General features: G+C 39.6%; 1 protein-coding gene across 8 annotated transcripts in view; it reads right to left on the bottom strand.

The window, feature by feature from the left end:
• Positions 1-24,649, bottom strand: part of BCAS3 (BCAS3 microtubule associated cell migration factor) — a 372,464-nt gene that overhangs the window by 226,345 nt on the left and 121,470 nt on the right. For 5 of the 8 annotated variants that reach the window (XM_074922814.1, XM_074922816.1, XM_074922821.1 and 2 more), the window contains exons 16-17: positions 7,569-7,719; positions 219-263 (exon numbers count right to left, since the gene is read on the bottom strand). In XM_074922814.1, coding sequence (XP_074778915.1) covers positions 219-263; positions 7,569-7,719 — 196 coding nt within the window. The remainder of the gene's footprint in view (positions 1-218; positions 264-7,568; positions 7,720-24,649) is intronic. The other 3 variants (XM_074922815.1, XM_074922817.1, XM_074922820.1) reach the window with 1 other exon arrangement.

The raw sequence follows: 24,649 nt of genomic DNA, 5'->3' as shown, positions 1-24,649 counted from the left end.
AAGTGAATGCATTTCTTTGACAATGCTTGATGGTGAACACACATCCATAGTTTAATAGTGAAATTATGCAGTGCTTCCACCTATGGATCAGCCATGCAATTAAACAGATTTAAAAAAAATAAAAATTAATCCAAAATTAAAAATTCTAAGCACAGAGTTATTTTCAGTGAGGACAGCAAATGAATTATAGGCATGCTGGGTTTGAACTGGGAACTCACCATGGAGCTTTTATGGAAAAACATCCTGCTCCAAACAGGTAAGGTCTTCACGTAAAGGGGAAAAATGCACAGAAATTAGATGAAAACTCCATTACCAACAAGTACACCGTATATCATGCTATTAAGATTTATGCAGAAGGTAAACAAAATAAGTTTTTATAACCGTTCATGATGCCCTGAAAGAGATGTAGATCCCTAACGTAACCAGCATGCTGACGCGCTCACGCGAAGGGTCCCACTGACAAGGCGACACCCACAGAAGCAGGAGCTGGTGGGGGAGGCTCTTCATGCACAACTGCTGTGACAAACGAATGCACCAGCTGCAAGCAGGCTTTAACGTTAGAATTCACGTTAGACACAGCTTAGGTCTCCTTCCTGAAATCTGCTGACACATCTGAGGCAAAAGCAGTCAAGAGCCTTAAACAGACATTGAACTCCGAACTAATAGAAAAAAAGGAAATTAGCATCAAAAGCAACAAATATGTGGGTGTTTTCCACTGAAGGTCTGAGTGGGACAGGTTTACAAATTTACTGAGAAGAGGCAAGTCCTAAGTAAAAAATGACAGGTACAAGCACAACCTTTTAGAGAAAATTACTCAGCCCTAGAAACACACCATTAAATTCAAAAGTCTTTCGCAACCGTATGACACAGCAATCTTATTCCCCCACTTAAAAACTTCCATGGAGTGCAGGAAAGAGAACCCTAACTTATTTCCAAAGTATTTGATGTTAAAAATCACCTGCTATAGAGCTTAATGTTTTTGGTGACTCAACGATTTATCTACACCACGATTTTATTTGAGATTTTGTTCAAGTACTTTGCACAGTGCATAGTTTTTTAAGTGGTACCACACACTATTAATTTTAGTGCATTTTTAATGGATTTCTCCCTTGTTCTTTACATCACCCTTGAAAAAGCCATCACCACACTGACATTTGCATAAACTCTGAAAAGGAGGAATAGGAGGTAAATTTAGAGCTACTCACATGCTCAAGGCTTCTTTGATTCTCATTTGGGATGTAACATCATCCACAAAATTGCTGAATAATTGATTTTGTAAATGCTAATGTGTCATTTTACTTTTTATACTCTGACTCAGCAATAGATTCTGACTAGACGAAACAAGTGAAATATTTTCAGGCAATGAACTAACGGAAAAGGTGTATCATAGAAAGATGTATAAAGCACCCAGCCGTGTGCCTGCACAATTAAAAGGATACCAGCCTCATAAAAAAGAATTCTGGGAGCTAAATTTGACACGAGCACAACAGCAATGAGGAAAAAACACTTAGGTGAAGGTACAAACCTATGACATATATTCTTTGACATGCAAATATGTAAAAATCCAATACAGAATAGAATACTGCAGGAAAAAAAAAAAATCCTTTTTAAAATTACTCATATAGGCCAAAAACATATTAAAGATTTTTTGAACTCTGTATAACAAACAGACCAGCCTCTAACTGGTTGTACTGAAATGTTTGATTAATGCTTTGGGGGAAAGAGCTTGTTTGGGAGAATCAGCTGCCTTTCTAGGCATAATATATCATCTCTGAGTAGTGATAAAACCCAATTAAACGGTATGAACTGTACGAGTTGTATGATCTCCTATACAGTCAACACATTCAGTCTCTGAGTCGAAGACCATCCTAATGGCTCAAAGAAGATCAGCCCAGCACTATCGCACTGTTTAAATATTTAATGGAAAGCTAAGTCTTCTGCATAACACATAGTCAATATAATTTAAAACCTAGAATGACTCTAGTGTAAATTTGAAGAGTCATTGGAGAGTGGTCGAATCTGACTGGGAGCTTAGAATTTCTAAATGATGATCCTGGATGTTTTGGCAAATCGGTGGGTTTTTTTTTCCTCTCAGCCTCAGTTTCTCTGTCTGCAAAAAGCAGGCAAATGACATTTAGCTGAGCTCATTAGAACATTTTAGAAAATAACATAGGTGCTTTTTTTTTTTTTTCCACAAACGTACCATGTTGACCTGATTATACTTGCAAATTAACAAATTCTCTCTATTTTAATTACAAATTGACCCAGGTGGATACATGCTTCAATGGAAGGTTTGTTTGTTTGGTTTTAACATGGATACAAACTCTTGTATCATGAAGAAAATGTAATTACACTTCAAAAGACTGTATTAGAGTCTTAATAAAAAGCCTTAAGTGTAAGAGAGACAACTTGACATTTCCTTTCTGTTCACAAGGCCTGATTTCTTTTAAGATGACCTTTTTTTTTCCTACGATATTTATATAAGCAATTGTTTTTCACTATTTCCTTCACGTAATATGGATGGTATGCTAATTGAGAGAGAATGTACAAATTAGAGGATAACCCAACCTTGAAAAGACAGCACCAGATGGCTACGCTCGGTGACAGTAACAGAGCAATGAAAGGCAAAAAAACTCACCGAGGTTCCCCTTTCTCATAGCTAGTGAGAAATTCCAAAGGAAAATTACAGAATGAAGATGATTTATGATTCAAAATCCCAACAGAATTTTCTTAATTTCTTACCTGATTCTGAGCTTTAGCAAATGAAAAACTGAAACATCCTTTAATTTTGTGTTACCCTGTTTAATCAAAACTATTTAAGCTTTTAATAAGCTGTGCAATACCCACTTATCCTAACCCTCATGTCGCCTTAGTGAAAATCTTTTCATCAATGGTGACATCTGAACAAATTTTAGGGCAAATAACTGCATTGCATATCAATTACAAATCACTGCAGTAGTTGCTTTATTACCAAAATTTATTCTAAAAGCTAAAAGGTGACACAAAACACGGGTGAAAAATGTGCCAGGATGAGAATGTCTGCCTTCAGCATGCAGGAAAGTTGACCTATTGTGCTGGATTCATTAGCTTCACTTTTTAATTTTTTTCTTGACTTTTTAAAGTTACTTTTTCCTACTTAATTGTATCATGACATCATGACTTTGCACTCCTTATTTTTGTTTGCTTCAGTAGTAGTACCTGGGACAAATTAAGCTCTCTGAGTCAAAATAAAACAAACAGGTATCGGTGACTTTCAGTACATATAATATAAGCAATGAGAAACACTAAAATGACAAAATTGCATCAGACACTTTACCTACTTTCCCCCTTGCTTACTGAAGGGGAGGGAATGAGGGATGGGATGAAGAACGGCTAGAGTTTCATCTTTAAAAACACACTATCTAAACCTTTTGGATGGAAAAAAAGTCAGGTTTGTTTCTCTTCCTATGAGGTACATTGGACATCTCTTATTTTGACAAGCCCCAACTAATGCAGGTTACATCCTGGTGTTTCACGAAAGCTAGAATGAAGTTGAGAATGAAGTAACAAATATGATGCCCATATCCCTTGAGGAAGTTAAAACAAATGCTGCTGTCAGAGAAAACAACTTTTACCATAGTTTTTCTTTTGGGGCAATTATTGTATCTTTTATTTCCCTCCTTCCTATTATAGCTCGTCTGTGTCCCCACATTCTTACAAGCTGGAAAATAACTACAACTCATTCCACAAACACAAGGAACGCTTATAAAGCTATTGGAAAGCACAAAGCTGTCTTCTAACATATTCTGATTCACTGCCTTTTATAGACAAGCATGAGATGGATCATACAGTTCTTCCCCTTTCAAATCTATAAGCTCTTTGTAAATGTGCAATGAATTAACCCATTCACCAGATTCAAGAAGGAATTCAGCATTACTATTAAAATTTTGAGAGGGAAACTGAGGCACAGCTATATAAAGGCTTATTAAATCTAACTCTTTTACTGTCTTACATCCCCCTAATCTTTAAAACATAAGATATTTCCTAATTAATTAGTGTCAGAGCCCCTTTGGGAAAACCTATCTGCTCCTCAGAAAGTGCTGACAGTACAAACTCCAGGAAAGTGAGTCAATGGGATAACAAAATATCAGTCAAAAATTAAGTGCTTCATGAAGGTGCAGAAATTACAATGAGAGACTTGAAAAAGCAAGGGAAGAAGCAGAGGGCGGGGAACAAGGAAATGATAGTGATGGCAAAAGGGAGGTAATACTCTTGAGATACTCAGTGCTGAGAACAGAAATTGTATTCAGAATAAGAGAGTTCAATGACTGATCAGAAAATGTTCCAAAATCTACAATTTTGCATGGAAAAAAAAAAAAAAAAAAAGCATCTGTGATGAATAGCGCAGTAATGACACAACTCCAGATTCTGGTCTTTCATTCCCATAGGGCTACAGTGAACACTTTTTAAAAATTTACTGCCATTCCACCTGTCAAGTAGAATTGACATGCTTTGCAGCTCTGCTCAAGACAGATGATATTAAAAGCACTGATCAGTCCTTTCAGTACCTGAAAAATATTTTGCTGTCTTGGGTACTAGCAGAACGAAACCCAACTTGACTTTTTGGTTAATAAAACCTGAAAACTTAATCGAGATGTCTAGTATTAAAGAAGCTGTTCATATGTTAAAAACAAATCAAACGGACAAATCCAGGACTGCTAATTACATGGTATTCTTTCAGTCTTGCTTTATACCTTCAGAAATGTACTGTAACAGATTAAATTTTTAATTTTTCAGAAGTCACAACAACAGAAAAGGAATCTGCTTTGAGGGCCGCTGAACAGCGACTGGAAAATCCAACCGATCGCGAGTGCGTCTCCTTTTCTGATCACTGCACAATCACAAGGTTAAGCAGCTGCTCCCAAAGAAGAGCCTTGTTTCCTCGGAGCAGCGCTTAAAGGTGCTGACCATGTAGGTGTAAATACATCTGTCTTTTGCCATTTGCAGTAATACATGCCTCCTACACTTCTCAGACTGAGGCAGATGGTCCCTGTCCTGTCTAAATATTACACTGTACAGACTTACAGTGCTATGTGTTTCTAGAAATATGAGGGCAGATGTTAAATATGTTAAACACACGCTTTGCCCCCTGGAGGTTTAAGTTAAGGCTGCTGTCTCAATTCGGTCATTTTAGGCATGCCAGGCTTCTTGGATCCTAGGCATTCCTCTCAAATCCCTGCTTTATAAATACAGCTTTTCATGTTAATTTTGTGTACTTTCATCAAATATTTTGGATGCAGAACAAATGAAGGAAGTTTTTCGCTTAGCATTACACATCTACATAGGCTTCACTGAAAATTATGATCCTCATTCATGAAAACTCCATTTACACAGCAGGGTATTTCCCATGACTGTTGTCTTCCCCCCTTACATAAGCCTCATTGAATATTTCAAATTTAATTAGTTTTAAAAATTAGACAAAATAAGAGGACAGGGACAGTTTGTGAATAGTAAAATTTACTTAAAACGATGAATATCATCACTCTCTGAATATGTTTAAGATATTTAAGAATAAAACATTAAATAAAATAGTGCAGACTTATTACACTTGCAATAGCTCTAGAAAAGTTTCCTGGTATCACCAGAGCATGGAGGAAGCAGCCTTTGTGAAGGCCACTGCATGAGTTACTGCTGTAAACCAAGAGGTTTTTTTTTTCAAATCATCACCCATTGCTCCCGTCACCCTACCTTCCCCGCAGCAGACCTTCAGGTGGTTTATTATTTTCTGTCCACGTCCTGTCCTACCTAGTTCTAAGTGACTATTCCACTTCTAGGAGCCTACCAACAGAGCCCAGAATCACATTTCTGTCCTCTGACTCTACTCTTCAAGACACCTCTTGGATATTTTTCCTCTTTGAACTGGCCCTTCTTGCTTATCTCCATTCACACCAACCCCTCTCCGATCCTACCTCCCCTCCTGTCCTCATCCAAGATCACACCTTTCTATACTTTCAAAAGTTACTCAATTGCTAGCTCAATTTTTTTCCCTTGCCCGCATTTAAATTGTAAAGCAGGAAAAAAAAAAAAAAAAAAAGGCAAGCAAAAATAAGCAACTGAAATGTATATGTGGAAGAAGTTAAACCACAAGATCACCCTCATACTGTTTCTTTACTGTTTCCTAAGTTCCATTTACAATTATCTATGAAGTTCAGGAATTTATCTGCAGACAGCCTCTGTGTTTAGGGCAATTGTGTGTTTGTAGTTCACAACGTGGCTCAACAAGGCTAATGAAATTCCTGTTTACAGCCGTGAGGGCAGGACAACATTGTTAGGTGGACATGTATATAGATAGACATGTATATATGTGAATACATATGTAAGCTTCAAAACATCATCATGCATATTTAGTGCACTAAGCAAAACAAGAACAGATTTTACAGGATGTCCTGAACACTCAAGCACAGAACAGAGGAATTACTCAGGGAGAGAAGGGAATATCTCCGAGCTCTCGCCTGAAAAATAATTCCCGCTTCATGAAACACAAGGGAAAATTCACCTCACTATAGGGGCTCAAACAAGAAACCACTGAAGCAAGCAAGACAGTGCCTGCACCCGTTTGCCAAAATGCAGGAAAATTTTATGAACCTGTAGGACTCTCAATTGTTTTGTCCAACCACATGCCATACACAATCTATTTCTCTTCAAAATATAAAAGCCATCTGTAAATTAATGGATCAATCAGACTTTTAATTAGAAATATTCAGGGATTTGAACAACCAAAAAGCAAGAGGGGGAAAAAAAATACAATAATCATCCACTAGCTTTACGTATTAATTGCAAAAACTGACGATTTGAAATGTAGCAAGAGAAAAATATCAACTGTTGAGCAGTTATCAATTAAAATTGTTACAGCTCATGAAGCTCACAATCTTCTCAGTTATAATATACAGATTTTAAGGTAGAGCTTTTCACAACAAATATTCTGAAGTGCTTTATCACGGCACAGTGAGAAGTACCAAAGTGCAGCTGGCTCTGGAATGAAAGTCCACACGTGAATTTCATAGTACAGAACAGTCACTTCAGAGGAAAAATAAGGTCAAGGGAACAGCAGGAATAAGTTTTGTCTTTATGCTCAACCTGGCTTACTGTCTTTCCATTTCTGATAGTCAAAAATCGTTTCTGCTTGAAAAGTTGGGAAATCAAAACAAACAAACTTTAAAAAAATAAAGCAAAACCATAACTTATTCTGATTGAATACAGCTCTGCTGATGTTTCATGCCAGTTCCTGGTGTGAAAATTCTCCTGATGCCAGCGTACAGTATTTCCCACATGGCAGACTGCAAGAAAATGACCTCACCTAAATGAACACTCCTGAATTTTCAGAGGTCGTTTTGCAGGTTTTGTTTACTTATCTGATGCTGGTTTTCTTTTTCTGACTCCTCTTCCCCCCACCCCCCTCCTGTTGCCATTACATGACATACATTGAAATTAAAAATAAGGAATAAAACTAAGTATCACTAATAACACAAATTATTTCCACGTTAATTATAAATAACAACGTTAAGAAAGGTTTGTGCCGATAGACTTACCCTGTGCGTTTGGTGATGGTCCCTAATGTCATTGGCTGTTTGATTTGAGCAAGAGGCAACACCACAGTCAAACTCGGAAGAGGCAGGAGTCGGGGGTTCCCAGGATTATTGTTTGTGAAGTTATTGTAAGTGTCTTGGCTGTTCAATTTACCTTGATGGGACAGAGATGTAATAGAACACATTACTGGAAGTTTTTCTTCATTTATCATTTCTAACATTCATTTATCTTATTTCTGCCTGAAAGAACACATTGCCAAAAAAAAAAAAAAAAAAAGAGAGAAAATAAAATGAAATAATGAGCTCCTATTCTGAGCAAAACACACCTAAAAAGGTCATCTTTATTTCAGGTAAAAAAATAAATGACAATGGAAGCAGCCAATGTTAGTTTTTATATATGGGAATAAGGTCCCCTTCCATGGAAGGGAAATTATTCCTGTTACTGCTGCTTGCCTCACAGTTTTGTTCACCAAAAAGTTTTCAAGTTTGATTTGAAGAACAAGCTCTGGATTCTAATTCTCTACTTACAAAAAAAAAAAAAAAAAAAAAAAAAAAAGGAGTATCTGGAAGGGAATTACTTTCCTAAAGTACCACATACAGTGTTAGTAATTGAAAGTCCTGAAAAGGTTGCTTTTGTTGTCTCTATGGATAGAGGCACACATAGTAGTAATCTGCTGAACTAAGACCAGAGGAAAATAACAAGTAACTATATAAAAGAAAGACATGTCAAACTACACGTAAAAATCAAGAAAGTATGAAAAAAGTAACAAACTTCATATTCATTCAAAAAAGAATAAGAAAACAAAACACAGGTACCAAAAAAAGGAAGGGGAAAACATAACAAAAAAAAAATCCCAACCACCCTAAATTTAGCTTGTTTCAAAGAGGTCTGTGCTGGATGCACGCCCAGCTTAGATACGCTTTCTTACTTTCTGCGTCGTTCTGTAGTCACAACCTTTCATTCTTCAGTTAGAAAAGGAAACTAGCTACAAATTTCATGGACAGTAAAGAAAGAAATGTGAAGAAACCAAAGAAAGAAGTTAAACAAAAAAGGGGCCAGTCTGTTTATAACAGAATCAAAAGTACTTTAAATAGACAAGCAAGCATGAATTAAAAGGTTTAGATCATTAACTTGTTTTTCTGTGTTCCTATAATGCTGTGAAACGCTGGCTTTGTTCTTTATCAAAAGGGAGCCATATTGGGAATTAGGTTCCTAAACAACCGATGCATTCTACAGAGATATTATACAAATCCCAGGCCAAATCCATACAATCTGACTGAAGAGCAGCCACCTTTTTTCAAGGAAGAAAAACAGCACAGAAAAGGGTTTCTCACAGGAAGCTGCCTGAAAAGCTTTAATGGTACTTCAGATGGATTGAAAATAGGAAAAGGAAGGCGGAAAAATCTTAATGAATGTCTCATCATCCTAAAGACACTCAATGCTTCCTTTACCCTTCTTTTAATACTATATAACTGTAAGCTTAGGGGTTTTATTTGTTTTTTCTACAAAGTCTATAGACCTCTGCATCTTAGAAAAGCACAATAACAAAAATGATGAAATTACAAAGTGTATTTTGTATTAAGTATCTGGCCTGAACACTGGTCAATACACTTTAAGAGAAATAGCAAGGCTTTAATGAATAACAAGCCTATTGAAGTCTCAGAGAGCAGATTTCATTAATAGCAATTTTCCTGCACCAACTTGGAATAAAAAGAAACAGGAAAAGGGGGGGGAAAAAAAAAAAAAAAAAAAAGCTCAGTTTTAAATTAAGACTGAGATGCAATTAATTTTTTTAAGATTAGTTTCAAAATGCATTCTTGGTTCTTGTAGAAAGGAGGATGAATAGTTTTCTGCGTTATTGTCTAATTAGTTACTGTTGCATGTAATCAAGGCCCCTCTGAAAGTGTTTCACTCTCCCGTATTCACCACGACCAACTGCATGCTACGCAGCAAACAGCGACCGTATCTACAGAGGGGGCTGCAAATGTCTGTAATTTGTTTTCTTTTACTTGTTAGTAATATAATGATTAACTATGAACTACTGAACCAAATGACTGTGCTGTAACACTCCTCCCTTCCTCTCTCTCAAGGCACATTTAATTACTCGGTGCCCTCCGCTCCCAACATCATGTAGTTTTCCATATGCAAAAACCTTCAGCTGATTCAACAGAATATTTGCATGCAGAGAAATGAGGCATTTACAGATTTCCTTCCTACACAAGGATGAGCTGCTTTATTTTCACACAAGCTGAGGAATCCCAAGGCAGTTAAGGATACTCAGAAAACTGCAGGATTAAGTCATCGCTTAGGAATTTTTATTAATTGTAGCAACAATATCCTACAAATTTTTAGGCTCACATAAGAAAGTTCAAAGTAAACAAAAAAAATTACTAAACTACACAGACAGAACTAAAAATGTGTGAAAGAGATGTGGAATGGGACCAAAATCCAAGATGATGATTCTTTGAAAAAACACATTCAGAGGTCAAGCATTTCATTTTTAAATGCACAGCTTAATCTGATGTATACAAACATCAATAAAAAATTAATTAAACCAGAGCTCATAACGCACTGCACTTCACAGCACAAACGTGATTACAAAATTCAGCTCTGACAAATGGAAAAGCTGTAAAGATCTAACATATCCCAATAACTATTGCCTGCCGATTTGTATTTTCTGCAGCAACATTCAGCTGCTTAACCACAAATATATATGTAATTAGAAGTGATACAAGGCAAAAATTAAAAGTTGGAATGCTACAAAAAGGAGACAAATTATTTCTGACAGTAAAGTTTTCCTTGAAAATCTGACTACAATAATATGAAGATGGTGCAGATGGGTAAGGTTAAAGCAAGAAGCGCCGAATAGAAGAAAGCAAAAACAGTTGCTTTTATTTACACTGAAGTATTTTTAGCTATTTTTATGATGGAAATGCTCTATAGTGTTATAACTTCATTGTATGTTGCCTCAGACCTATCAGAGAGTTGCATGCTTGTCATGTTAACTGCATAGCCTTGGGGATCCAGTAAATGCACTCTGTGTCTAGATCCTGTCCTAAGCCTTCAGCAAAGGCTGTACTGTGCAGTCTGAATTTCACTGGAACGAATAAGTGTCACACGTTACGTTCGGTAAGTCGTTTTAAAACCTCATCATTTTAAGGTGTGCTGTTGTACCCACGCAGAAATCCAACAAAGTCACCCTCCATTCCTCCAGCCCTTCGAAGCAGGAAACTCCTCCTGCAGTAAATGGGAGTTGCGTGTGCCCAGGACTGCTCTATCAGGCCAGAAGAGCACAAAGAACGCAGTCAAGCATCAACATTATTTCTACAGCTCAAGCAGTTGTTGATTGACTGTCAAAGGACAAGCAACAAATAAGCCAAAGTTTTAGTCCACTAGAAACAACAAACATTTTTCATACAGCAGAATTCTGTACTCAAGTTACCTTGCCACATGTGGACAGTCATTCTTGTAAAATAATGTGTATTAATAAAGAATAAACCCCTGGAACTAGAGCTTCAGTAGAGTAGCTTCACTTAGCACTGACTAACTTTAAATGCTAACTTGGTTGTACACTGACAGCTACAAATCACACCTTATTGACTATTCAAAGAAAACCTTCTATTGCAATTAACTTTGAGAAAATTTATCATCATCATCACAATTTCATGGCAAACATGCCCTCTCAGGAATCCCTCTGAACATTTCCAGCAGAGGATCCTGAGCGACGAGGCACTTTCCCTTGGTAATCACCCGGAGCGTGAGCTTAACAGCCCTCGGGACCCCATGCAAGGCAAGTCCTTTTGGTCAAGTATTTGTCTTTACACGGGCTGCCACGAAGGAGATTTTCAGATGACAGTTCAAGAGCTGTGCATGGAATACATTAAAGCCAGTTTAGGCTAAGGTTTATTTTCCCTGTATGCATCCTCCCGTTCGCCTGCACTCCCTCTCCAGCTTGGGCCACAGCTCAGGACACACTTGCATTATTTTCACTCAAATATTACAAACTCAGTGTCCAAATTCCTGATCACAACTAAATCCAAATCAAGAAAGATCCTACAGTCAATCCTAATTCAGCCTTTTAGACTTCCACTGGAGGGAAAAAAAAAAAAAAAGTCTTATGTCTCAATTGAAGCTGCTGGTGAATCTCTTACTAATATTACTGAGGGATTTGCAAGAAGCCGAGGACGCCGTGGCTCTGGTAGTCTGACAGCAGAAGTTTATTTACAAGTGCAGCATTAACTTGGATAAACATTCCCCATTGAGATATTGAAAACATGATCAGTTAGTTCTGCCCGTGGACTTGTTTGCTGAAAGTCTGCAACAAAACCATCATCGTATCATCCACCCAAAATCCGAGCCACGCTTTAGCAGGCATTTTATTCCACAAAGGAAAAATGGATGAAGTTGAGGATAAAAGTGAAGAAAGAAAACAACAATGGGTTTTGTTGTTAGACAGAGGGAGCGGCTGCCGTGCCGGCCTGGCCGGGGTGTATTCCCCAGCCAGCCATCATTAACGGACTCACTTCCACCGAGAAAAAAAGGGAGGCCTGAAAGTGCCGGACAAAAGAAATCCCAGCAGACAAAGAAAAAACAAATTAAAAGCACCATTATAAAACACAGATGCTATAAAGAAAATAAACTTCACAAGATTTACTGGTTTTTGACAAAGCTGGACATCTGTGGAAAAGACATCAGGAGCAGCTCCCAGGTACAGGCTCACAGCCCCGCTGCTTCGCCCTCGCCTCCACCCTCCTCATCACAGCCCCGGGGCCCGTGACCCGGCGGCAACACCTCCTGCTTCAGAGCTCTCCACGTACCTCTGCCACTGCCAGGTGAAGTTACTGGTGGCTACAATTTTTATTTACGATTACTTTATTCACAATCATTGTTAAACCTATAAAATACTCTCAAGGCCTGAATGTGAGATCTAAACATTTGGTCAAATCACACAATTCTAAGTTTGCAAAGTGTATTTTTGGATATGAAAGAAAAGCTACAGCTGGAGGAAAACGTGCTAGACTTGTGAACTTGTATTACTGTATAAAAAGCATTCAATCAACCGAAAGCAATTAATACAGTAAACTTGTCTTCTTCTGATCAACTAAGAGCCTTGATGAATTCAGGCCAGATTTCAAATTGGTCAGCATTTGAACGGAGTACTTCAGGGCACTACTGTCAGAGATCATCTTTGAGCAGAGAGGAAGAAAAACATCCTGATTTTTGCAGCTACTAATGACATAAATATCCATCAAAATGCAGCAAGGCAGAGCCCCGAGGAGCTCATCTGTGAATCCAGCACAGTGCAGCCAGAGTCATGCAAAGAGACTTTACCGGATCCAGAAAGAATTATGCTGATACAGACCCATGGTTACCTTGTCCTTCTCTTTAGTCCACGCCTAGTACCACATCAAGGTGACCAAATGACTTCTTACCTGATTTAAACCTTGCTCTGGTACACCGGCGCCGCAGATCCCCGCTGCACACGCAGGGCACAGCCTCCCCCGTCAGAGGGAAAGGGAACTCGGGAACTCACAACTGAGCTTAAAACCAAACCTACACCCTAACACCTAAGGGATGCAAACACCAACTCACCACCAAAGTGAAATTAAATCATTCTACCCATTAAATGTCCCCTGGCAGTTTCAATGGTGTATGGCATGTCTCCCCACTCAAGTGTTGTGGGATCCTTTTTTGCATAGAGAAATTCCACCTTGCTAGTGAACAAAGCAAAGAGGACTTGGCCCAGACATTTTTCTGGTATGAAAATAATGATCATAAAGATTTTTAGTTTCTCTGTATGCTTTACTTGAAAAACTAAAGTGGTATGGAGCACCTCTCAGCCTCATAATAAAATGATTCTATGTTGATTTTTTTCATTTTTCTTTCATTACTCCAATACAAAAAGCTGAGTAACACAGCGTCATTAAAATTCAAACCCCACTTGATTACCTTTTATATCTTACAATATTTAACAGACTGCATTTCAAAGTATGCCACGTAGTCTACTGACATTAACACTACACATAAACATCTTTAATTTGGTAAATAAAAACGCAGTAACTCCGGGCTATGCAATCATGTGGAGACCGAGTTACATGAAAATGAACTGTGTTTGGCCATTATTCCTGTTTAGTGTAACACTGAAGATTCCTCAGCTAAACATCCACTAATCATATAATGCAAGGGGAATAAAATCCTTTCTAACTGGCAGACAGAAAATGGCAGGATAAACAGAAGTGTCGTGGATGTGGTGGTTTATTTTGCTTTGCCTTTTATTCAATACAAAAATTTTCCCGGATGAGAATGGAAAGCTTCCCAGCTTCAGTTCCAAGACTTTCACCCTCGTTTCTGACCTTTTCTCAGACATGTTCCAGTATAATCTGTAATCTACTACAGTCGGAAGAGGAAACAGCAGCGCCCTGGTGAGAAACGCTGCCTTGTGACCTGAACAGAGAACCCTGCGGAAGCAATGCTGGCTCACAGAAGTCGTTTGGAAGAGCCTGACAGACAAACTCAACAGCGTCCCGAGAAACACACTCAACACAACAAGCGCTAATTACTGCCAAAGTGGGCTTTTCCTTCTGTGTTTGGTTTTATTCAGTCAAATATGTTTTATCTTTCTCTGTAAAATGTGACACATTTTCCTAGAAAAAGTCAGGAAACTATTTTAGTTACCAATCATTTCTGCACTAAAGATACATGGCCATTTCCTTGAATTGTAATCCTACCAAATTCAGACTCATTTCACACCCTAACCCTCAATATTTCCAATACAATTAGACCCATTAAAGGAAGAATATTTTGTACTAGCTACAGAATGCATGTGCACATGATCTAGCTACTTGGAGCAAATTTTTCTCTCAGCTAAACTGGTTCAAGTCCAAAACCCATCACCAACTTGATTCCATTGGAATGGATGGGAGAAAATAATGCAGCCGGTTGTTTTCATAACGTTTAAAACGGCCTGATATTGAACCTTTTGAAACACAGCTGCACTAAATCTCATGATTTTTCTAAGAAAGCAGAACTTTCTCTCTATTTGCATCCAGGCAAGGCATGTGATGGTGACAGGCGAGCTCATCAGAACGCTCTGCCGAGACATGCAAGCGCCAGTCCAAGTGTCTCAGCCACTGATGAGACAGAGTCATTTGCCCTCTCACCCGAGCTCCTTGAACTTCAACTCTCCCAACTGCTCATCAGCGTCATCCACTCAAAATCTGAATACAGCCTCATCATATTCCTTTCTTCCTTCTGAAGCTTCTCTTTTTTTCTACTATCCTCGGTTTCAAAACCTTTGTCTCTCAGTTATGAAATGTCCCACTGACACCTGAAAATCTCCTCTTGCCCTTGTCAAAGGTCAGAAGAGAGAAGGAACCGCCGTGACCCCTTTGCTGCCTGCTACCTCCACCTGGGCCAAGATGTATTAGGAAAGAACAGTTCAAACCTCAAGCTCTACCTGGGATTTGAACCTGTCAATTACTTGTACGATCAGCGATGTACGGCTGGCCGTTTCACCCACCTCCACGCCTATTTCTTCTTTTCCTGCATGGAAAAGAAATTACACTGACAATCCAGAGGAACCAAAAGGAGAGGAAACCACTTCTGCCAGAACAGCAACAGTGACCTGGGCCCCATGTCACCTCTCACCAGCAGCTGTGGGGACATCCATAGTGTTAACTGCCTTGTGTAAAAAATACCTGCTTGAAAACCTGAAACAAATGTCTGCTTCTGGCCTTGCCATTTCCCCTCCTCATTTTTGTACAGACACCAGTTTGCTGTGCTAAAGTTCCCCTAAGGGCTGCACAGTAAAGATGCCTTGAAGCATTTCCTTAGAAAACAACCCCTCCACCACCCCCCACACACACACGCCTGGCCTAATAATCATCTTCCAGGATTTTATTTAACTAAAAATATTGTTGGTGCAAAGCTCAAGTCCATTTATGGGCAAAACTCTCCTTGAAGTAAAAACAACAACAAAACTTGTTTGCCAGCTGTTGGCTCCAGGCTTTGCACAGCCATAAAGCAGGCAGCAGCGGCAACACTTCAGCTGGTTTGTTCCCGATGATGGTTACCAGCAAAATCAGGCAAACTGGCCTTTGTGCTCTTGGGTCATCGCTGGCAAACGCCAGCCACAGGCAGGGGGGGTCCGGACGTTGCCATCCTATTTGTACCAGACTGCAAAATTCATTTCTTGTAGGTACTGCGGGTATAGCTATGAAGTATTTTGCAAACAAATGTGAAGGTGCTCTGCTCATCCTCCCCAACACGTGGCCCTAAGCCAGCTCTGGACCAGAAGCTGCGGCTGCAGCTACCACAGCACTGGACTTGAGTTTGCAAAGTCTTCCAAGGAAAAGACTATGTGAGCTCAGACTTAACACTCCACTAATGAGGTTATCGTACGGGCAGCTTCTAGGCACTGTGTAGAGACTCTGTTACTCCAATTTCTTGCACATGGGAATTTTACTAACAGAGTCTGCTGGTGAATGATGAAGCGCTTGAGAAAACAAGTATGCACTATTGCTGCTCCTTGTCCTGCCTATCAATCATAATTCATATCAGCACAGTTCTGAACTCAAAGCCTTCTTTCAGGGATGACTCTGAGATGTTTCAGCATTGTGAACTTTAGAAAATTTCGGTGTCCCAGACTTCTCTTCCAAATGATACAGAATAAAATGATCTTTACAAACCTGTTTCTTTTTTTTTTTTTTTTTTTTAAACTGGGACAACACAAGAAAAACTGGTCAGCTTGTCTTAGAAACTGCAAACTGACTGGTCTGGGAATTTCTGAAGGACACCTCTGTACGCAGCTGTGTTGGGTGATGAGATAGGGAAAATTTAATAGCAGCCCCTTTAGCCAAAGGGCTCAGCTTATTAGAATTTAGTTTTGACAATAAACTACATGTTAATATATCTGTGGCTTTTTCTTTCCCCCACCTTTTAAACTATGTCTTATTTTCCCTCGCTCTAGCTGCAACAATTAGCACAAATATTTTAGCATCTGAATTCCATCCAGGTTGAATACACACTATTTATCCCAAGTTATGTGGAAAAAAAAAAGTGCCTTGAGAACCACTGCATATGAGAACTTGATAATAATATCCATGGATAATTATAATAAATGGCTTGTCTGAAACACCCATAGAAGAGGAACTGAAGTAAACCATAGCAATCTCTCTCTCCCTCTTCCACCCACCACACACCCTCGGCAGCTCTGCTCTTTTACCCATGACTGTTAAGGACGTTTTCTGGCTCTGTGACAGCATCGTGACTCAGGTCATGAGAAGTGTCAAAGATGCATTTCCTTGAGATGGGAAAAAGCAACTGATTTTAACAGCCCACGAAGACTAAGCAAAAAGAATAAGCCCAATCAGCATATTTAAGGGTAAAGATAAAACTTTTAAAAGATACAAGTATATTTTATTTCCAGTCTTAACACTTACGTTTCTTTACATAAAGTGTTTACATTTTTCAGACTACCAAAAATGCACGGTTGATTTAAATGCCTTACTTAAGAATAATAAGTGGAAAAAAGACAACGAGGGCAGCACCCATTTACTGCGTACTCAATCACCAATCACGTACACAGGGAATCAGATTCAGACCTTGCGGGCACAAGGGATCAGCCCTTGCAACGAGTGGCTCTGCCCCAGAATACCCACTGCCAGGGGAAGCAGGAGGTGTTTGAGCTTGAACTCCGCAGGTCCAGCAGATAAAATGCCTGTTCCCACCGGCTCTCCTCCCATTCCTTTCCCTCGCTGGTTACTAATGCAGAGCTTCACATGCTTTCACCCTCCTTCATGCCAAACCTTACTTGTCATACAACACCCTCAATACTTAAACCTCTTCCTTTAGCTGATATGGTCTCTTGAAAAACTCTAGATTCTACTTTCTCACCTTCTGACCAAACCCAGTACAGACTCATATCAGGTGGGCAAAGCTACTTTTTGTCATTTCACTGCTCGCAGCTCCCTCAAACCACTTACATTCCTTGACCCACCAACAGATTTCTGGACCACGCTGTCTCCCCTCTCCTACACATCCCTTCTCCCGACCTAGTCCCACGCTTTCCACTTCTGAGCTTTGGACACAAACGCCATTCAGAAAAGCCTTCCTGCATCCCTCCTTCAGTGACCAACTCTTTTCAGCTGGGTTGTTATTTCAAAGCTCAATCTTAGTGACTGCTTTTATGCTGATCACACTCATTTCTCCTTAAAATACTCTTCACCCGTATGCAAGTGCATCTAGTCCTCTGCACAGACACATAAAGCACGCTGAGAAGCCATAAAGTACTGGATCACGTTCCTTCTTGTGCATTGCTAATCTCACTATTTATCAATTTCCAGTTGGCAAGAACTGCAAAACCTTCTCAAAAGCGATGCATAATCTGCAGGATGTCTTTATTACTCACCGCGTATGAGAAGGAAACACACTACCCTGTGTATTATATACCTTTATATACTGCTTAACTGGTGAGATTTGCAGATGGAAAAACATCATTTAACTGTAAATTAAGAGGAAGTAATCGAGGGAACAATTGAACTAACAGTAGAATCCTAAAATGTCATTTTATATCCGTTTTCAGAGAAACACTTAAAAATCCAGTTAACGCTTCTCGGGCTCCCTGAGCACATGCCTCTGACACATCAACGCTTGACCCTATAGAAATTTTCTTCAGTTTGATGTTACCAAGACTGAAATCATCCATCTTGACAGGAAAACTTCAGTGGGACGCTCACATCTGTGGTAATCCAACTCCTCTCTGCCTTCCACCTTCCTTTCACCTCGCGATCAATCTTTGACATCGCGGTCTCCCGTGCACTCCCTATTACTTCCCCTCCGCCTGCTGACCCACTGCTTCTTTCTGAAGCCGTTTGCTTCGACCACTGCTACGGCATTTGCTGTGCTAAATCACTCAGTCATGTGTTTTTACACTTCATATCTCAAGAACTGCAATTCCCTTCTGAAGCCGGTCTCCTTCAATTTTCAATTTATCTGGAATACCTGCAACTCCCTTTTTTTCAAATATAAAGGCAAACATACATTTGCCCCAGTCTCAGATCTACACTGTTTACAAAAGCCCACTTCTAAAACACTTTATGTACAGACACGAACTTCCCCTGTGACAGAATTTATCAGTCTACTTCCCTACTTATCTAAAGGGAATGGATCTTTTCCTTCCACTTCAGAAAGTATCCAAAATATACTACCCACTTCTTTCACTCCGCTGATTCTCCATCCACCACAAAAAAAAAAAAAAAGGAAAAAAACTAAATAAAGGGATAAAACAAGGGGGGAAAGAAGGAAGTGGGGGAAAGAAGGAAGTGGGGGAAAGAAGGAAGTGGGGGAAAGAAGGAAGTGGGGGAAAGAAGGAAGTGGGGGAAAGAAGTAAGTGGGGGAAAGAAGGAAGTGGGGGAAAGAAGGAAGTGGGGGAAAGAAGGAAGTGGGGGAAAGAAGGAAGTGGGGGAAAGAAGGAAGTGGGGGAAAGAAGGAAGTGGGGGAAAGAAGGAAGTGGGGGAAAGAAGGAAGTGGGGGAAAGAAGGAAGTGGGGGAAAGAAGGAAGTGGGGGAAAGAAGGAAGTGGGGGAAAGAAGGAAGTGGGGGAAAGAAGTGGGGGAAAGAAGGAAGTGGGGGAAAGAAGTGGGGGAAAGAAGTGGGGGAAAGAAGTGGGGGAAAGAAGTGGGGGAAAGAAGTGGGGGAAAGAAGTGGGGGAAAGAAGTGGGGGAAAGAAGTGGGGGAAAGAAGTGGGGGAAAGAAGTGGGGGAAAGAAGTGGGGGAAAGAAGTGGGGGAAAGAAGTGGGGGAAAGAAGTGGGGGAAAGAAGTGGGGGAAAGAAGTGGGGGAAAGAAGTGGGGGAAAGAAGTGGGGGAAAGAAGTGGGGGAAAGAAGTGGGGGAAAGAAGTGGGGGAAAGAAGTGGGGGAAAGAAGTGGGGGAAAGAAGTGGGGGAAAGAAGTGGGGGAAAGAAGTGGGGGAAAGAAGGGGGAATAGAAAAGGGGAATAGAAAGAGGGGGAAGGGGCAGAAGGGAGAGAAAGAAGGGGAAAAGGGGGGAGAAAAGAAGGGAAAAAGGGGAGGGGGAGGAGGAGCTAAAACCACAGCTCATTTACAACCAGTAAGCTCCTGGCCAGTACCCAAACTGGTGCTTATGGTGAGCTGCTCACACCTCTTCCCCCCTGCTCTACACGTGTAATCTGGGGGCTGCTGGAGCACAGCCCGTCCGCAGCCAAGAGGCTTCGCAGAACCCTGGGACCTTTCCAGAAGCAAGTCACGGTCTCTAAAAGTCGTTAGCAGAAAATTCCCACCAGGTAAACTTTTTTTTTTTTTAATTTATTTTTTTTTCCCCCAATTGCCTTAAAAATTTCGAGATGAAGCTTCAACCCGGAGCGTGACATAGGTGAGAATCGCTGCGCATCAAGGCAGCCCATTGCCCGGTCAGTGCGGAGGTTTTACAGGAGCAGCTCAGCGATTGCGATGTAAATTTTTGCTGAATTAATAAAAAAAAAAAAAAAAAAAAAAAAAGGTCTGGCTCGCGCGCTGCCCCTGTTCCACAAGAACCCCCCCGGTGAGGCTGTTCGGAACCCAGCGCTCCCCCAAAGCGACCCCCGGCAGAGGGAACACCGGGACCCTCCCGGCCCGGGATCCCCCCACCCCAGCCCCGGGTCCCGGGGGTCCCGGCCCCCCCCTCCCGGTGCCGGCCCCGGCATGGCCGGGGGAAGGGCGCCCCCTGCAGGCTGAAGTTTTTAAAAAAAAAAAATATTTGGAGACAAATTTCCATTTCGAGATGAGGCTGGAAAGGAAATTCCATGAAAGTGCAGTGAAATAAATAAATTAAAAAAAAAAGCCAAGTGCGATGCTGTTGAAAAATGATTAAACAAATAGAAATATTTAAAAAAAAAAAATTTAAAAAAAAAAAAACAGGCCCATTCTTCAGCTTGCTTTACTGTTTCTATACATCCATAAAAAAACTATTTTCTGTCAAGAAAAGCTACACTTGACAAAGAGAAAAATTAAAGCTTAATAAGGACTTTTCAAACAACTGTTTTCAACTGGTGTTTACAGTGCCAGCTCTCGAGTTAAACTTTGGAAAGGAACTGCCCTCCAGTGTTTTAAGTTATTATACAGTTAATTTTCTTGGAAACTATTTTTGTCTGCTTCTCTCTAAATAGGTGGTTTCTTAAGTGAGTGTTACTTAAAGGAAACCAATCTGTTTTTCAGGAAGGGTTGATGATGTCAGTCCTTTCAACTCTGCTTTCCCATAAGAATTCCTCTAGTAAAAGGAGTTTCACTCTGGGAAATAGTGAAAAGTAACATGAAAATATTTAAAGCATCTCAGAGTGCATGTTTATCAAGCTTCTAGTTTTATGCTTGGATTTTAATCACGTTGATATTGTAACGGATGAAGGAAAAGTGAGAGAAAACCCTTCTGACTTTTAAAATTAAAAAAGATTTTACTGTGAAAAATGTGCGATACTAAAATATTTATAAAGAACTGAAGACAAGCCTCAATGCAATATATACAGAATGACATGCCTTTTCATAACTCTAAAATCTTCATTTCAGCATAGGTATTAAATCTGAAACACAGCCACTGTGTATTACGAATGGTCTTCTGGCAAAACTACACCATCCAAATAAATACTTCAACCCCCAACAAAATGACAAGACAAATTCAGAGAGTATCATATTATTATTATATGTTTTTAGTAGGTGTGGATCGGTAGCTATAGGTCCAACGTGTGCTTCACTTATTATAATATTGGTTTTTTGTTCTGATATGGAAATTCCTGCAAACGACGCCAGAAAAAAAAAAAAAACTCAAAGTAGACCTAGGGAGATTTGAACTAACTTGTGGTGCAAAAAGTAATGATAACACCACACTGTAAATTTTAATTTGCAGAATAAAAACAGCGAGAGTTGTATAGACCTCTCCATCTTCCAAATAAAGCATGAAGTTTTTACAGCTAAATGCTCCTTGGGGTTCACATCGAGGTGTCCCGAAGACAACAGGGGATATGTTTGTGTAATCAAGGACGTGGTTCTGTTTTAACTATTCATCCATTAATCCACACAGTGTACCTGTGGGACAGGTAAGTACCATGAACCCCATTTTATAGAAGTAAAAGGTCACATAAGGCCATATTCTACCCTCACGTTCAGCCCCACAACCAACCGATGTCGTAACAGTCTCATAATAGTAAAAGCCCATAAAAGAATCCCAACCCAACTCTGATATTACTGACAACACGCTCTGGCAATCCAACGGAATGACAAAAATATAATTTTGCTGGATTAACACACAAAATAGCACCAAACAAAATCTGTGTTAGCTATAAAAGGTGCAAAGAAAATATCTCTTTATCATCCTCTATTTAACAGTTTACTTCAGTCTGCTAAAGTGAACAAAACCAAACCATGATTCATTTGGAAACGAAATCATCCCCACCCCCAGTGGGTAAACAGTTCCTAGGGTACTCCGAACAAAATGTAAATAGATTGCCTTGCTACTATATACATAGCAGTTTCTTTTTGAAACTAGGCGCTAAAAACCAAGTGGGAAAAATATCACAAAGACCGAACTCTGAAAATATTTACAAGAACAAAAGCTAATCACAAGCTAACATCAATCGGTTACAATTGCTAATCAAAAAAAAGAAGATAACGAGCAACACTTTGCTCACAGAAATCCATCTTTCGGCATAAGGATGTAGCAATGTTACTGTAATGAAAAAAAAAAAGTTTTAGCAGAAGGATTAACAGCATTTTTTTGTAATTTAGGGTTTATTGAAACTTTTCTAGATTATGAAGGATGTAAGAGGAAAATCACGATGACACGACTTTGCACAAAAAAAAAATCCTCCAGAGATAAAACCAGTTTATCACAAACTTCTCTGAATCTGCCACTTAATCGACAATTTGTCCCAGTGTAACCTTGCTCTCCAGGACATGGTCTTTGGGTTTATTTACATTATAATCAGCTGCATTTAGAGAGATGGCTAAGGAAAGTAAGAATATAAGTATATAGTATTTCTATATAAGTATAGAAAACTATAAAATTCAAGGAATTCCACACGTGGGGAACACAGAGATTATTATTCTTGTTACACAGTAGAAAGCTCATAGACAATATCAGCTGAATAAAATTTACCAAGGGTCACAGAGCGAGTTAAAAGTAAAGCAAAGAATTAAACCCTGAACTGCTCTTTTCTGTTCTGAGTACTAGTCCACACTCCTGTCACCAGTCCGCCTTAACTCTGCCAAACAACAATAATTTAACATTATAATATGATAAGGAGCTGTTACAATCTGAGTAAACACATCTTAGCTCACAAATTAAAATAATCACTGGTCTCTGGCTAATCCATCTGCCACACACACACACACAAATACCTCCACTGAAAGTCACTGGGAACTTCAGGGGGTTTTTTTTCCCAATTTGATGATAAAAGGTTTTATAAAAGGCAGATAACATGGTTCAATATTTTGCCAGCCTTCAGCCAGGTAAACTGAAAGATGACCAAAATGAAAAAGCAGCAAAAATATTACTAAAACCACTAGAATATTTTACCAAATGGATTCTTTAAAACCAAACTATTTTATCTTTTTTTCTAAGATTCTTTTAAGGCAACTCTGCTAATTCCTCTATACAATCCCCACATTTCTCATGGAAAATTTTCATACGCAGGTTTGCAAGGTACCAGCAGTCTTAGCACGTGTCCAGCTTCAAGCCCTTCTACACTGTGGGAAAGTGATGAGCACAATCTGCATGACGCTCTCCAGAAATCCATTACCTTCTCACCTAAATTCTCAGTGCCCATGTGCAGCTTTCAAATGGAGCTAACTTTGAAGAGAGCTAATTTCCAAACAATAATGACTGCATGGAGAACTTGGGGAAAAAAAAAAAAAAAAAAATCTCATTTATTAATTATATTTCAAGACAGGCATTTGAAAACTGAAGCCTTAAAACTCCTGAGACACTGCCATAAATGCTGCTGCCTTTCTCTCTGTAACTCATCCATGCGTGTCTTTCTCCTACCTAGAAAATCTGTTCACCACTGAGGATCCCAAAGCAAATGAAACCAGTTTCTTCTTAAAAAAAGTGTCAAATCTATTCAAAACTTCAAATGTACCTTAGAGTACTGTAAAGGCAACAATTTACTGCAGTTTCCTTGACAGAAAACAGAATGGGTTGGATGAAAGCTACTACATGAATTGATAGTTCCCTTCCTCTCCTCTACGTGATGCCAACAGTTAAAAGGGACTGGATGGGCCGTGGTAAACCTTTGCAGCCCTCCCCAGCCTGTTTCAACGCTGAGCTGCTGTAAAATGAGGAGAGACAAAGTAAAATGGTAGATACACAAATGTCTCCAAGGAGGAAGAAACTACAGATCACGTTTTGGGTGCCTTCCAGTGGCTCTAGGCAGAGGAGCAAGGCTCCAGAAGAGCTATGCAAAAAAACTTTGTTTAGAAAAGTCCAAAGGAGAAAATACAGCGGCTTCTGAGACAAGTCTGGTTCCCTTAATAATCAGCAAGTCATAAAAATGTTCCTTTGATTCAGAAATCCCACAAAGGTTCTCTCTATAGCAGCAGAGATGTTGACTATGACAGCACAGAGTTGGGCTTTCACAAGCACTTCTAATCTTACTCACAATTAGGGAAGAGGGACTGTTCTTTGCCATTTTTAATACTCTCAGACTGGAAAAGGGTGGCTGCCCGTACCAAACGGCTATTTAAACTTCCACTTCAATGGAAGCTGTGACTTAATAGAACGGAAGGGTAAGGACGCAGCAAATCCCGAATCCAAACAAAGCAGCTCCTAGTTGAGACCTCGTGAAAGAGCAGGGCAAAAAGAACGGCAGAGACCAAACCGAAGAAGCTGGGAAAATGATGATGTTTGTGCCTTTTTTTAGAGGCTCTCCTTCATGATCTTTTAGTTTCTCCAAAGGCATAGGATGTACAGATCAACTCTTACAGGGTTTTTTTTTTCCTTTGTATGTTGCCACATTGCTCACACCCACACTCGAACAAAAGTGGGCAAAAATCTATGCCATCAACTTCACACTGCCCGGTTTCCACATTTCTCCTCAAACAA

This window comes from Athene noctua, chromosome 19 (genome assembly GCF_965140245.1).
Source record: "Athene noctua chromosome 19, bAthNoc1.hap1.1, whole genome shotgun sequence".
Classification (NCBI taxonomy): domain Eukaryota; kingdom Metazoa; phylum Chordata; class Aves; order Strigiformes; family Strigidae; genus Athene; species Athene noctua.
Note: the sequence above shows the minus strand (reverse complement) of the source record. Positions and strands in the feature narration are given on the sequence as shown.